Source organism: Lissotriton helveticus, chromosome 7 (genome assembly GCF_964261635.1).
Source record: "Lissotriton helveticus chromosome 7, aLisHel1.1, whole genome shotgun sequence".
In the NCBI taxonomy this organism is placed as follows: domain Eukaryota; kingdom Metazoa; phylum Chordata; class Amphibia; order Caudata; family Salamandridae; genus Lissotriton; species Lissotriton helveticus.
In genome coordinates, this window is record NC_136068.1 from 1,957,476,195 (window position 1) to 1,957,489,057 (window position 12,863).

General features: G+C 48.4%; 1 protein-coding gene across 1 annotated transcript in view; it reads left to right on the forward strand.

The window, feature by feature from the left end:
- The window catches only part of CLCN1 (chloride voltage-gated channel 1), a 490,813-nt gene that overhangs the window by 315,061 nt on the left and 162,889 nt on the right, over positions 1–12,863 (forward strand). The window contains exons 10-13 of the mRNA XM_078654208.1: positions 4,186–4,287; positions 6,328–6,412; positions 7,242–7,391; positions 10,246–10,315. Of these exons, the coding sequence (XP_078510334.1) occupies positions 4,186–4,287; positions 6,328–6,412; positions 7,242–7,391; positions 10,246–10,315 (407 nt within the window). The remainder of the gene's footprint in view (positions 1–4,185; positions 4,288–6,327; positions 6,413–7,241; positions 7,392–10,245; positions 10,316–12,863) is intronic.

The window sequence follows — 12,863 nt, forward strand, 5'->3', positions numbered from 1 at the left end:
TGGTGGGATTCTCGCTGTCTACCTCTTCGTCTGAAGAGTCATTCTCTTTCTCGGCTACTCTCTTTTCTTCCTCCTTTTGGTGTATACTTATAATTTCTTTACGGATCTTTTTGTACATCGATTCTATACAATTTTGTGTTCTGTGTTTTCCTTCTGTTATATTGTCACTCCATCTTGTCAGGACTTTCATATCTTCCTTGTTTTTATCAGGATAATCTTGTTCTCTTATTAAACAATTTATCAAAAATTGCAAAATCATGCCTTGAATCTCGACTTTCCTGTGTGCCATAGCTTCGTGAATACTTTCTGGATTCTCCCCTGTTTGGATAAAGTGATATATTCTGTCTAGATGTTGTTCCATATTGGATATGGTAACCAGGAAGCTTGCAACTCGTCGTAAACGTATGGAATATATTAACATGCTATCTTCGCCTGGTACTGGATCATATCTACAATCAGGTCCGCACTCTGTAAGATACTTTCTGAGGGCGTCATACGTAGCCAGTTTTGGCGTACGCTGTAACGCTACATCTCTCAGCGTCCGTCGCCTTGTTTGAGGCGGGGTGATAGGAGCACCTCCCCCTGCTCCTCCGGAACTGGAATCGTCAGTTAATACTGAATGTGCGGCTGCTGGTAACGTGACTGGTACAGTAGGAGTACGTAATGTGGGTTGATCCTGGGGAACTGGCATATGGACAGGACCAACGACTGGAGGCACAGTAATTACATTATTAACAGGGGGTTGGACTTGAACCTGGACTGGCGGGGCAGGATCTGTATTAGCATATTCGGGGACAGTGTCGTCTAAATAGGAAGAAATAAAAATTTCAGCTGCAGTCGGTTTATGACGTAGCTTAGTCGGGACCAAGGGTGGCGGTAAATTACGGGATATTTCCAGGGTCACCATCGGCAGACCCTCGGCGAGAAGAGGATACATACCTTTAATAAGGGCATTTCTCTGTCTGTCTGACTGTTCTGCTCTAACTCGTTCACCTTCTTCTAGTAATTCCCTTTCTTGGGCTTTTTCTGAGGATTCTCTACTTAATTCTGCTTTTCTGAATTCTTTCTCTGTTCTTTTATGAGATTCCTTACGCCATAATTCTATGGCATCTTTCTGGGACTGTCTGGCTTTCTTTTTCCATAATGCTTCTTCTACTCTCATGATGCACTCGGCATCCCATGTTCCTGACACAGGCCATCTATATTTCTCTTCGAGATGTTTGGTATAGTCAACCCATAAATCTAGATACAGTATGGCATCTAAGCCATGTTTATGATACATGAAATGTCCAGGACTGTCCCTTGGAGGGACAGGAACTGATTCTTCGAGTAACCCTTTTCTCGTTTTTATCTGACGTAACTTCGAAAACAGCGGCATATTTAAACCGTACTTGAACTTGAACACGATACACAATGAACACAGTAATGAATAGCAAAACAATCATTCATACCACGACATCAAGAACACATTAATAACAGTTCGAACAGAATACTACCTGATACATTGAAAACACAATACTTGAATTTCTCGAGAACGGACTTACTAGAATTACTGGATGCACTGCTAAAACAGTACAGAACATACCGGTCTCCTAAAGAGACACGTCATACCGTATCCACCTAGGTGAACACGTCGGACCGGATCTGTGTACCCAAACCCGTCGGACCGGGCACAAATTAATGAACACCCGTCTAGATACCCCCAGCAACGGTACTCACCGGGAAGCAAAACTGAAGGCCTCGGACTGGACTGCTACGACGTCTGGTTACTGCTACGCACTACGCATGCGCCTCGGGCTTCGGGCTTCGATTACAGGTGGGCCTCCGGATACCTCGGACCTTGCTCTCTCGGCTTGGGCTCTGGTCGGGACGACCCGCCTTCCTCACCGCCTCGTCTGGATGCCGGACCGCAGTCTCCGTCTCCTCCGTGGGCCTGAGGGAGACTTGAGCAGAAATATCTGCAGGTGCGCAGTAGAGGTCCGTCACGGCTGTAGAAGGGTCAGGGGGCCTGCGTTACATCGCCGGCGCGTGGGGAAGGGGCTCGTCCCTATTCGGGCGCCATTTATGTGGTAAATAAATAATTAATTACCGGTACTATTTTTCTATGCATTAACTAAAACAGATAGCTCAATAAATAAGAGGCAGGATCCGTGATATCTGAGTCAGAATGGGCTTTAATCAGATGGCTCGAGCCTCCTAATCTCCCTTGCCCCCCTCAGAGCTTCTTATTTTCGCATGGTAGCGCTGGGACGCTCACGGGCAGCCATGTGCTTTATAAATCCAATTTCATTTCATTTCATTTCAATGGACCATCGGGTTCCATCACCTGCAAAGGTTCAGGAAGGGACAGACACAGGACAAAGGGAAGTAAAGCCTAATGTCATATTAACATCATACAGTATATATAGGAAAACAGTATAATTGCATTGCATACAGTAGGCGTAACAAGTGACAAACGTAAGATAAGAACATATGGGCGTACAAAGAAGGCGTGCACAGGGCGTGCACGGAGACATGTGATGTAAACGTCACAGAAGTGTCATGAATGGGTGGATACATGGAGGGGGCTACCTGGGCAGCTGGAACCTTTAACCTACTGGTGCGCGCAAACGGGCCATGACGTGTAACTGGGGAGAGCTGGGGGCTCTGACTTCTGCACTAGAAGAGGAGACTAAAGTCTGGGATGTCAGGACGACATGTACCTATAGCATATCTGGTATCTTGTGTTTGGAGTACATGTTGATAGAATCTAAAAGTTATCAGGGCAAAGGCTACTTGACACTAAGGCTGGTGCATGCAGATATTCTACATGTATTGCGTGTGCTATGAAGCTTCTATGAATACTAATTCAGTAATTCTCTTGCATGAAGACAGAAAGACTAGACTATAGCTGAAGATGTTGATGCGGTTCGTTAGCTTAGGAATGTGAAGCCGGGGAGCTGAACTGATAACTAGAGGCATAACATATTCTTGGCAGACAGGCAGGCAGGCCAGGCCGGGCACCACGCTGCTTGGCAAGAAGTAAGTGAAGGGTCAGGGATGCGGGAGGGGCTGTATCACTCCTCGAAGTGGTTTCAGGAGACTGGAGCTCGAATCTGGTGTCCGGGCCCTATGAGGCCTAGAAACGGGTGCAACTCGATGAATTAACGTGCACAATGTAAAACGTTGGCAACATAGGCCTAATACTCGTTGCTTTCACGAGGACTGGATAACTGGCATACTAACGTTGGACACAACTATAATTGCGTCTTTATTCGGGTAAGGAGAATATATGCATATTGATCATGCACATATAACATATAATGGGGAACACGTAGGGACACATGACAAGGCAAAATTCAATTTTCCTCAAATGGGGAAAATGCATTAATCTGATTTCTTTCCAAAATCTCCCACTTTTCTCTTCTAAAATGATTTGTGCATGCTTACCTGTAATTCCTTCACTCTGAGTGCATATTCCTTGTTGAAGTCACTAGGCCCCTCCCCCCTACCCAGTCTCTCTGAAATGTGGTTGCATCCACAGCAGGGCCTCCTCGTCCATCTTCTCAAGTGCCTCTTGTTTGCCTCTTGTTTGCCTCTTGTTTTCCTCTTGTTTGCGTCTTGTTTGCCTCTTGTTTGCCTCGTGTTTTTCTCTTGTTTGCGTCTTGTTTGCCTCTTGTTTTGCCTCTTGTTTGCCTCTTATTTGCCTCTTGTCTGCCTCTTGTTTGCCTCTTGTTTGCCTCGTGTTTTTCTCTTTGTTTGCGTCTTGTTTGCGTCTTGTTTGCCTCTTGTTTGCGTCTTGTTTGCCTCTTGTTTGCCTCTTGTTTGCCTCTTGTTTGCCTCTTGTTTGCCTTGTGTTTGCCTCTTGTTTGCATCTTGTTTGCCTCTTGTTTGCCTCTTGTTTGCCTCTTGTTTGCCTCTTGTTTGCCTCTTGTTTGCCTCTTGTTTGCCTTGTGTTTGCCTCTTGTTTGCCTCTTGTTTGCCTCTTGTTTGCCTCTTGTTTGCCTCTTGTTTGGCTCTTGTCTGCCTCTTGTTTGCCTCTTGTTTGCCTCTTGTTGGCCTCTTGTTTGCGTCTTGTTTGCCTCTTGTTTGCCTCTTGTTTGGCTCTTGTCTGCCTCTTGTTTGCCTCTTGTTTGCCTCTTGTTTGCTTCTCTCTGCCTTCTTCAGCCTCCTTCACTCTCCCTCCTCTTCTGTCTCCATTTGCAGGATCTGCTGTGGTTTCCTGGGCGCCTTCTTCGTCTACCTCAATCGTCAAGTGGTCTTGTGCATCCGGCGACAGACCGCTCTCAGCAAATTTCTCACCAAATAGTAAGTGCGTTTGTGATCTGTCCTGGGGGGTGATTGAGCCGGGGTTGGTCCTGTGCTGCTGTGTGAGACGCAAAGGGTGAAGGACTCTGAGCACAGACCAGCCATGTCAACAACCCCTGGCTGGATGGACGCATCATGGCGGCAGCAATCAACCACTGCTGGCAGAACTGCTGCCACTCTTCCAACCTTAGTTGCAGCTGCTAACCTTGCCTCGCGTAGCAGGGGTGCACAGATGTCACAGGCCGAAATTCACCATGTGCAATAAGGCCATGCGCTTCCAGATATGGTGTTAAATGGTCGCACACATGTCGTCATTTTGCTGAAGGCGGCCAGAAGCCAAGATTTCTTGCTATAAAACCAACGAGTGTCTGGGATTGGTATTGACCCAAACACCAGTGTCTGATAGATGGCTGGATGTGAACAGTCACTGGTTAAGAATGACCACAAGCCGGTCATAACTGGTTGACAATGACCACAAGCCAGCTATAACTGGCTGAGATATGACCACAAGCCAGCTATAACTGGCTGAGATATGACCACAAGCCAGCTATAACTGGCTGAGATATGACCACAAGCCGGTCATAACTGGTGGAAATATGGCCTCAGACCAACAATCGATAGTCGTGAAATGGCCACAATGCAGCCAGGACTGCCAGCTATGTTCTAAGTGGTTTTAAAGTGTATGCCCTCTGCCTATCACTGGCTGAGTTATGTAAACTTGTGAATATTCTCTGTCCAGCCCCTTCTTCACATTGTGGAGCTCGAGACGGGTACAGCAGCATTGTACTGGTGTCACCACTGCACTGGTGTGATCTTGTAACTGGTGTGACAACGGTACTGGCTTGACCTCAGTACTACTGTCACCTCGGTACTGACGTGACCTCGGTGATCAGGTGCCAGCTTGGTTCTGTTCACTTCCCTCAACCATTCAGAAGCACATGTCCTCCTACTCCCTCTTGACGCGAGTGCCCCCAGTTAACCGTAAGTGACATCTCTCTCTCTCAGAGACAGACGGACGGTGCCAGCCAGTGGTTCGAGATGCAGGTGGGGCAAGCAGATGGTACAGAGAGCTTGAGAGAACAAAAACTGCGAGGTTTAACACAGCTCCTAAAGTAGGGACCCTGCAGCAAGCGTGGGACCCCCGCAGGAAGCGAGGGACCCCCGCAGGAAGCGAGGGACCCCCACAGGAAGCGAGGGACCCTCGTAGGAAGTGAGGGACCCCCACAGGAAGCGAGGGACCCCCGCAGGAAGCGAGGGGTCACTCTTGTCACTCAAAGGCCGGAGCGCAGTCCGTCCATACTCAGGGCCTGAGTTACAATATTTTGTTGCACGGCAGCGACGCAAGCATTCCTGCTGCCCTGTCATGCGTCAAAATAAAAGGCAGGAACGCTTTACAAGATACAGCTCATTCCTGTCCTTCTCCCAGGCGCTGATGCACAAACAGCAGACGTGCGCCAACGCAGACACCCTTGTGCCATTTTGCAATAGTGCCTGCGTTGCGGGGGTTATGGTTCTTTACAGGAAGGGACACCTTCCTGCACAAAAATAATCATTGATGTCATTTTCCTCTTTCGATGCGTGCTGACGGCCTCATTTACAAGGCCCTTGCGCCGTTGCGCGTAGCTTTTTTTGATGTACCGGCAGCGCAATGGGCTTCCCCATATTTACAAGGTCATGTAAAGCTGCCCTTCATGACTGTTTATGGCCTTGTAAATATGGCCCGTTTCACGCATTCCTCAGCGTGGATGGGGCGTTCTATGAGTGCTGCTGTGGGTGTTCCTACGCAAAATCCATGGAACCCGACACTTTCCCAGATTTGAAAAGTGTCATAAACCGGGGAATGCGTCAGAATCCTCCGCCTCCCCGGGGCAGGTGGGGGGGGGTGGGGCAATGAGGAGAAACACTTTTATTTCTCCTCGTTTTTCCCTCTTTCTATGCGTGCTGCATCACGTTAATGTGTCATGGAGCGCGATAGTCTCTGCAGCGACCCCACGTTGAGGCCGCACCCGTGTTTACACTCTGTGCTTCTTCTCTCCACAGTCGCCTCATCTACCCCGGGGTCATCACCTTCGTCATCGCAACGCTGACCTTCCCCCCAGGCTTCGGACAGTTCATGGCCGGAGAGGTAGGTGCTGGTGTTCAGGGTGCTGGGCAGGTGGGTGCATGAGGGGGGCCGGTCCACCACGTGGATCACTCTGGAGACAGAGGAACACTCTGTGGGTCAGCCATATGACTGTGCACCTGTACAACCCAGTGTGTCTGCGCTCCCTAGCAGTCGGCAGCATTACAAGCAGCTGCGGTCCGTGCAGGTAACAGCCGTGGATCGGGTAAAGGGGGATTTTGAGGGATGATGCTGAGGGAAAAATAAATAAATAATACATTTTCCCTCTGCATCGTCCCTCGAAATCCCCCTTTACCCAGCCCCACCGCCCACCGCTGTTACCTGCACAGACCGCGGCTGATTTCAAGCGCACACCGCTGTGCAGCAGCGTAGAGAACCGTGAGCATCCCTTGGCACTCACGTGAATGAATGAGTGAATGTATGAGTGAATGAATGAGTGAATGAGTGAATGCATGGTGATGCACACAGGGGTTTTCATATATAGGCAGAAAGGGGCAGGTGGTCAGGATGTACGGCAGTGCATTCGATTGACTCATGCAGTGTTCCATTGTAACACTCATGAGTTTGTGATGAACTGAAGCAATCCCCCCCATGCCCCCATGCCCCTGCTCAAATTTCTTCCCTGCCCACCCAAAGGCAAGGCCAAGCCGTTGACACACAAGGGGAGTTCTGAGCCCCCTGTAGGGATCCATCTACAAGTGAAAGCGGGGCTAGCCCTTCTGTCTGCATGACAACAAAGGAGGTTTTGTTCCACTCTAGGAATAACCCTTCCTGTGAAGGCCTCTGAGGCTGACTCAACTCACCGGTCTCTCCCAATGGTTTCTCTCCTCAGCTGATGCCGCGAGACAGCATCTCTTCCCTGTTTGACAACCACACATGGACGAAGCACATGGACAACACGCAAGGGCTGGGCCGGTCAGCCGTGTGGATCCACCCCAAAGTCAGCGTCTTCGTCATCCTGAGCCTTTTCTTCGTCATGAAGGTGGGTATTCTGTTTGCGACAAATTCAGACTCGCAATGTCATTCAAACATACACGCGTCCATCTACATCGGCATGACGCCCCCGTATTATAGAAACACGTGCAACATTTAGCTGTATATCTAGAAAACAAACATATCCAACACAGAGTATCAATAGCACTGGCATGCACAACTCAACAAGCACTGCCGTCATATCAAGAGCAGGTTTAAAAACAACTCAACGACTCTCTAGTCATTAAGAGCACCAATAAACCCTAAGCCAACAAACAGTGCATATGTTTCAAGAACACCAGCCCAACCCTCTCCAAACCCTGCCTGCAAAACAAGAAAACTGTAAAACAGTCCCTGTGTAGCAAGAACAGAACTCTGTTCATTTAGGAAGCATGACCTGCATGTACACACAACACTTCCAAGTTAACAGGTAATGACTGTGCATCAAAAACACCAAGACACTGGACCCAACCTGTCAGCATGTAAAGAACCCATGTTAACAAATGCTTTGCATGCTTGAGCTGTAGGGCGTCTAGACAACTAGCAAACCCAGTCAACGAGCACCATCTTCAGGCAAAGATCTCTCACATACACCAGGTGCAAGCAACAGAGTAAGAACAACAAACACTCATCTTAGCAAGACCAGTGATATATGAGTGCAACAAAACTACATGTATGTGTCAAGCAAGCAATCTACTCATCTCAACCATGCGCAACATGTTTGTATGTTAGAACTCTGTGCACAAGTATGTATCGTCTGACATACATATTGTGGACAAAATATAATTTACTAAAATAACGTCCCATTTGGTGTAGGATTCCATTACTAACTCCAAAATGGCAATATTTTTATAAGCATAGTTTAGAAACAAGTATTTATGTCAAAAGGTATTCTAGCTACTATATTCTGGTAGCACACCACTCAAAAACCACAGTTTGAACATTAATAATACAAACAGATCCACCCCAACAGCCTGCACACCAAAACTAACAAGCATTGTACGTCAAAAACTCCACCACATCCAACGTTTATCAACAATACCAGATCACATAATCTAAAAGAACAGTAAATTAAACTGTCGGAAATCACAAAGAAATGAACAAACACTATATATATATATAATAACAACAGCCCGAACAACCCCAACTGAAAAAGTGGTGTCTGCATAACAAGAACATTGGAAAAGCAACGCAGGCAGATCACAACCACAAAACCAGCTCAACCAGCACTGTCTACATTTGAAAAATAAACAACAATATTAACTCAACAAACAACATGTGCATATCGATAGCATAAACCAAACAAAACAGTGCATAACAAGAACACAAACAGCAGGAAGTGAAAAAACACTATTAACACACCCAGCTCAAAAAGGTTTCCTTGCCTAACAACGACCCTGCAGCGATTTCTACAAGGCCGCTCTCCATGTAAAAACAACTATCCTACCACTATGGGCAAAAATTGTAAACGCCTCTCTGAGACAAGACTCCATACCGGACTGTCTTAAAGTAGGGCAGGTCACACCAATACTAAAGAAATCCGATGCCAACCCATCCGATCTCAACAACTATCACCCTATATCCAACAACCCCACTTTGGCAAAACTGCTGGAGAAATGTGTACAAATGCAATTATGCAACCATATTGAGAACTACAACCTCCTAGACAATCGCTAATCTGGTTTCCGTCAAGGTCACAGCACAAAATCTGCACTCACACACATAATGGATGACAAGCTAAAAATGCTAGATCACAACGAATCATGCCTAATGATTCTCCTTGACTTATCCCCCGCCTTCGATACGGTCAAGCACGACACCCTCTTGTCACTATTGGAACGAAGGAAGGGCCTCTCAGGGACAGTGTTACAATGGTTCTCCTCCTTCCTAAATAATAGAACACAAAGAATCAAGAGGAAGAACTCACTCTCTCAACCCTCCGTGCTCACCCTGGGCGTTCCACAGGGATCCGCCCTATCACCTATTCTTCTCAACCTTTAAAGGAACCCCCGGCGAACGCAGTGAAATCTGCGAATATTCTGCATCACCTGCATGCGGACGACACCCAACTGTATTTGAAAATCTCCACTCCAGAAGACTTCATTTCCCTCAACGCTATTCAACTGAAGACGCAAAGCTGGCTCACTACCAACCACCTCACGCTGAAGACCAAAAGAACGAAATTCATTCTCATCTCTCCACCGAATCACACAACAAAGATAGATTTATATTTGAAACATTTAACCTTCTTTGACCGTGCTCCCCTTATCATTGACTCGGCAAACTCCAGATGGTGACAGTGCTCCATTCACTGCCATCATGGCATCATCTAGTGGAGAAGTGTGGCTCAATGGTTAGAGCGGCAGACCCTGATGCAGAGGTCTAGCCCGGGACCAGGGTTCAATTCCCCGCCTCGGCGGGTCTTGGGCTCAATTTCCCCGGACCTGATAATTCTCGCCTCGGTGCCTATTCTAATCATGGGTCCCACTCTGCAACTCTGGGCAATAGCTTGCTTAATCTCCACAACGGCCCCCACAACGCTAAGGATGCCTGGCTGCACCTTGGGGGTGCCCAGGAGTGGACACCTCACAGGGAAAGGCCAGGAAGGGCTCCACAGCGCTATGCGTACAAGCGCCTTGAGACACTTGCGGGTGAGTAGTGCGCTATACAAGTATCAATTAACAATACATTTTACATCTACTATGTCAAGCCATCCCCATTCTTGCTCCACTTACATGCTCGAATAGTCAACACCCAGTGGTCCTCCATGCTGTTAACCCAGGATTTCCTGCTAAAGATGCAGGGATCATAGCTCAGGATGGCAGTGCTGATGGAAGTTGTTCTGTGTTTGGTCTTCTCTCCAGTTCTGGATGTCCGTCATCGCCACCACGATGCCGATCCCCTGCGGAGCCTTCATGCCGGTCTTTATACTCGGTGAGTTTTGCTTCCGTTGTGCCTGATTGTGAAAAGCCTTCTCATCTCGGCCTCTTCCTTGCGTCTGCCCAGGGCTCCATGGTGACCGTGGCACACATTCAGCTCCACACATTCCCTCTAGTCATTTTCTACTCAAAGGTAAACAAGAGAAAAAGAAAAAATAAGCCAAATATATGTATGTGGCATTTAAATGGCGTGTGTAAATTATCAAAGTCCAGCATAAAGTTGATGAGTGATAAGAGAGGTAGCGTAAACAATTATTTAAGAATTTTGCAAGAATATTAGTGGGAACAAAATGTCCAGACCTAGTTGTAAGTACGAGTTAATGTCTAAGTTATCAGCAGTCTGACAGGGAGTCTGTGCCTACTCTGAAGTATCACAAGGTGATGGATGGGATGTTATATTATGTGTATTTGTAAGGTGCATTATCTCAAACAAGGGTATCTTGGTGCTGAGCAGGTGTGTGCGCCTCTCTTGGTGCTGAGCAGGTGTGTGCGCCTCTCTTGGTGCTGAGCAGGTGTGTGCGCCTGTCTTGGTACTGAGCAGGTGTGTGCGCTTGTCTTGGTGCAGAGCAGGTGTGTGCGCCTCTCTTGGTGCTGAGCAGGTGTGCGCGCCTGTCTTGGTGCTGAGCAGGTGTGTGCGCTTGTCTTGGTACTGAGCAGGTGTGTGCGCTTGTCTTGGTGCAGAGCAGGTGTGTGCGCCTCTCTTGGTGCTGAGCAGGTGTGCGCGCCTGTCTTGGTGCTGAGCAGGTGTGTGCGCTTGTCTTGGTGCTGAGCAGGTGTGTGCGCCTCTCTTGGTGCTGAGCAGGTGTGTGTGCCTCTCTTGGTGCTGAGCAGGTGTGCGCGCCTGTCTTGGTGCTGAGCAGGTGTGTGCGCCTGTCTTGGTACTGAGCAGGTGTGTGCGCTTGTCTTGGTGCAGAGCAGGTGTGTGCGCCTCTCTTGGTGCTGAGCAGGTGTGCACGCCTGTCTTGGTGCTGAGCAGGTGTGTGTGCTTGTCTTGGTGCTGAGCAGATATGTGCGCCTCTCTTGGTGCTGAGCAGGTGTGTGCACCTCTCTTGGTGCTGAGCAGGTGTGCGCGCCTGTCTTGGTGCTGAGCAGGTGTGTGCGCTTGTCTTGGTGCTGAGCAGGTGTGTGCGCCTGTCTTGGTGCTGAGCAGGTGTGCGCGCCTGTCTTGGTGCTGAGCAGGTGTGTGCGCCTGTCTTGGTGCTGAGCAGGTGAGTGTACCTAGCCCGGCCTATGGTAGGTTGGTTAATGGAAAAGACTGGTCTTCAGCTTCTTGTGGGATTCAAGACGAGAGGAGAATCCTCGATGTGGAGTGGGAGACCGTTCCACGCTTCCAGGTCAATGTAAGAGAAGACCCGTCAACCCGATCTGGTTCCGTGTATGCCTGGGATGTGTGCGAGTAGGAGTCCTGCGGAGTGGAGGTGTCTGGGCGGTTGGTGAAGGAGATTTGACTCTTCAGTTAGGTGGGGCTGAAGTTGAGTTGTGCCTTGAATGTGTGTGTGTGTGTGTGTGACGAGTTTGACATGAGTGTGTTTGTGTATCAGGAGCCAGTGGTGTTCCCTGAGGAGTGGTGTGATGTAAGTTCTGTGTGGGAAGTTGAAGATGAGTCTGGCTGTTGAGTTGTGGATGGCTTGTAGTTTTGTAGAGAGTTGCTTTGTGATTCCGATTTAGAGGTTGTTCGCATTGTCAACCTGGCTGGTTACTAGGGCTTGAGTGACAGTTTTTCTAGTGTTGCTTGGGAGCCGTTTGAAGATCTTTCTCTGCATCTTCAGGATGTGAAAGCAGGACGCAGTGACAGCCCTGACTTATACGGTCATGTCCAGTTTTCTGTCGATGATTCTTCCAAGGTTCCTAGTGTGAGTGCTGGATGTTGGTTCAAGTTCGATCGACACCAGTTGGAGTCCCCTGGTGAGGGGTTCTTGGCAAAGATCACTACTTCTGTCTTGTCATTGCTGATAGAAATCCCTGTATTAATCTTGGCCACTGGTAATTACCGGGGCTGCGCCCCAGGCCATCGTGATTTTGCACACTTTGCCACCCCGGTTTGGACCCAGCTGTATACACATCAGTCTTGACCCTGCTCCAATGGGAACAGACCGGCCCGAACTGCCAGACCAGGTCCTCCCTGAACAGTAACACAAGAAACACAGGACCGGTTTTGCCCCTTACAATGGCTCACCAGCTGGGTATAGCTGGGCTCCAGTGGCACAGTGTGCGAGGAATCCACGTCTGGGCTTACCCATCCCACTTAGGGCAGCACAGTGAAGTATACAGAAAAATGATGAATGGAATAATTTAATGCATCTCAGTCACTGCTAATTACCCTGAGCCACATCCCAGTCCATCGTTATTTTACACACTATGTCACCCTCAGTGTGGACCCAGCCATATGCAAATCAGTCTTGATCCTTCTCCAATTGGAACAGTCCATCTACATTTGGCAGGGCAGGCTCTCCCACATCCAAACTTAGGTGACATGGTGGACTGAAGGGCGATGGGTTGGCATGCTACCCCAAGCGATTGTCAGTGTTTAGGCTTTTTGTAAG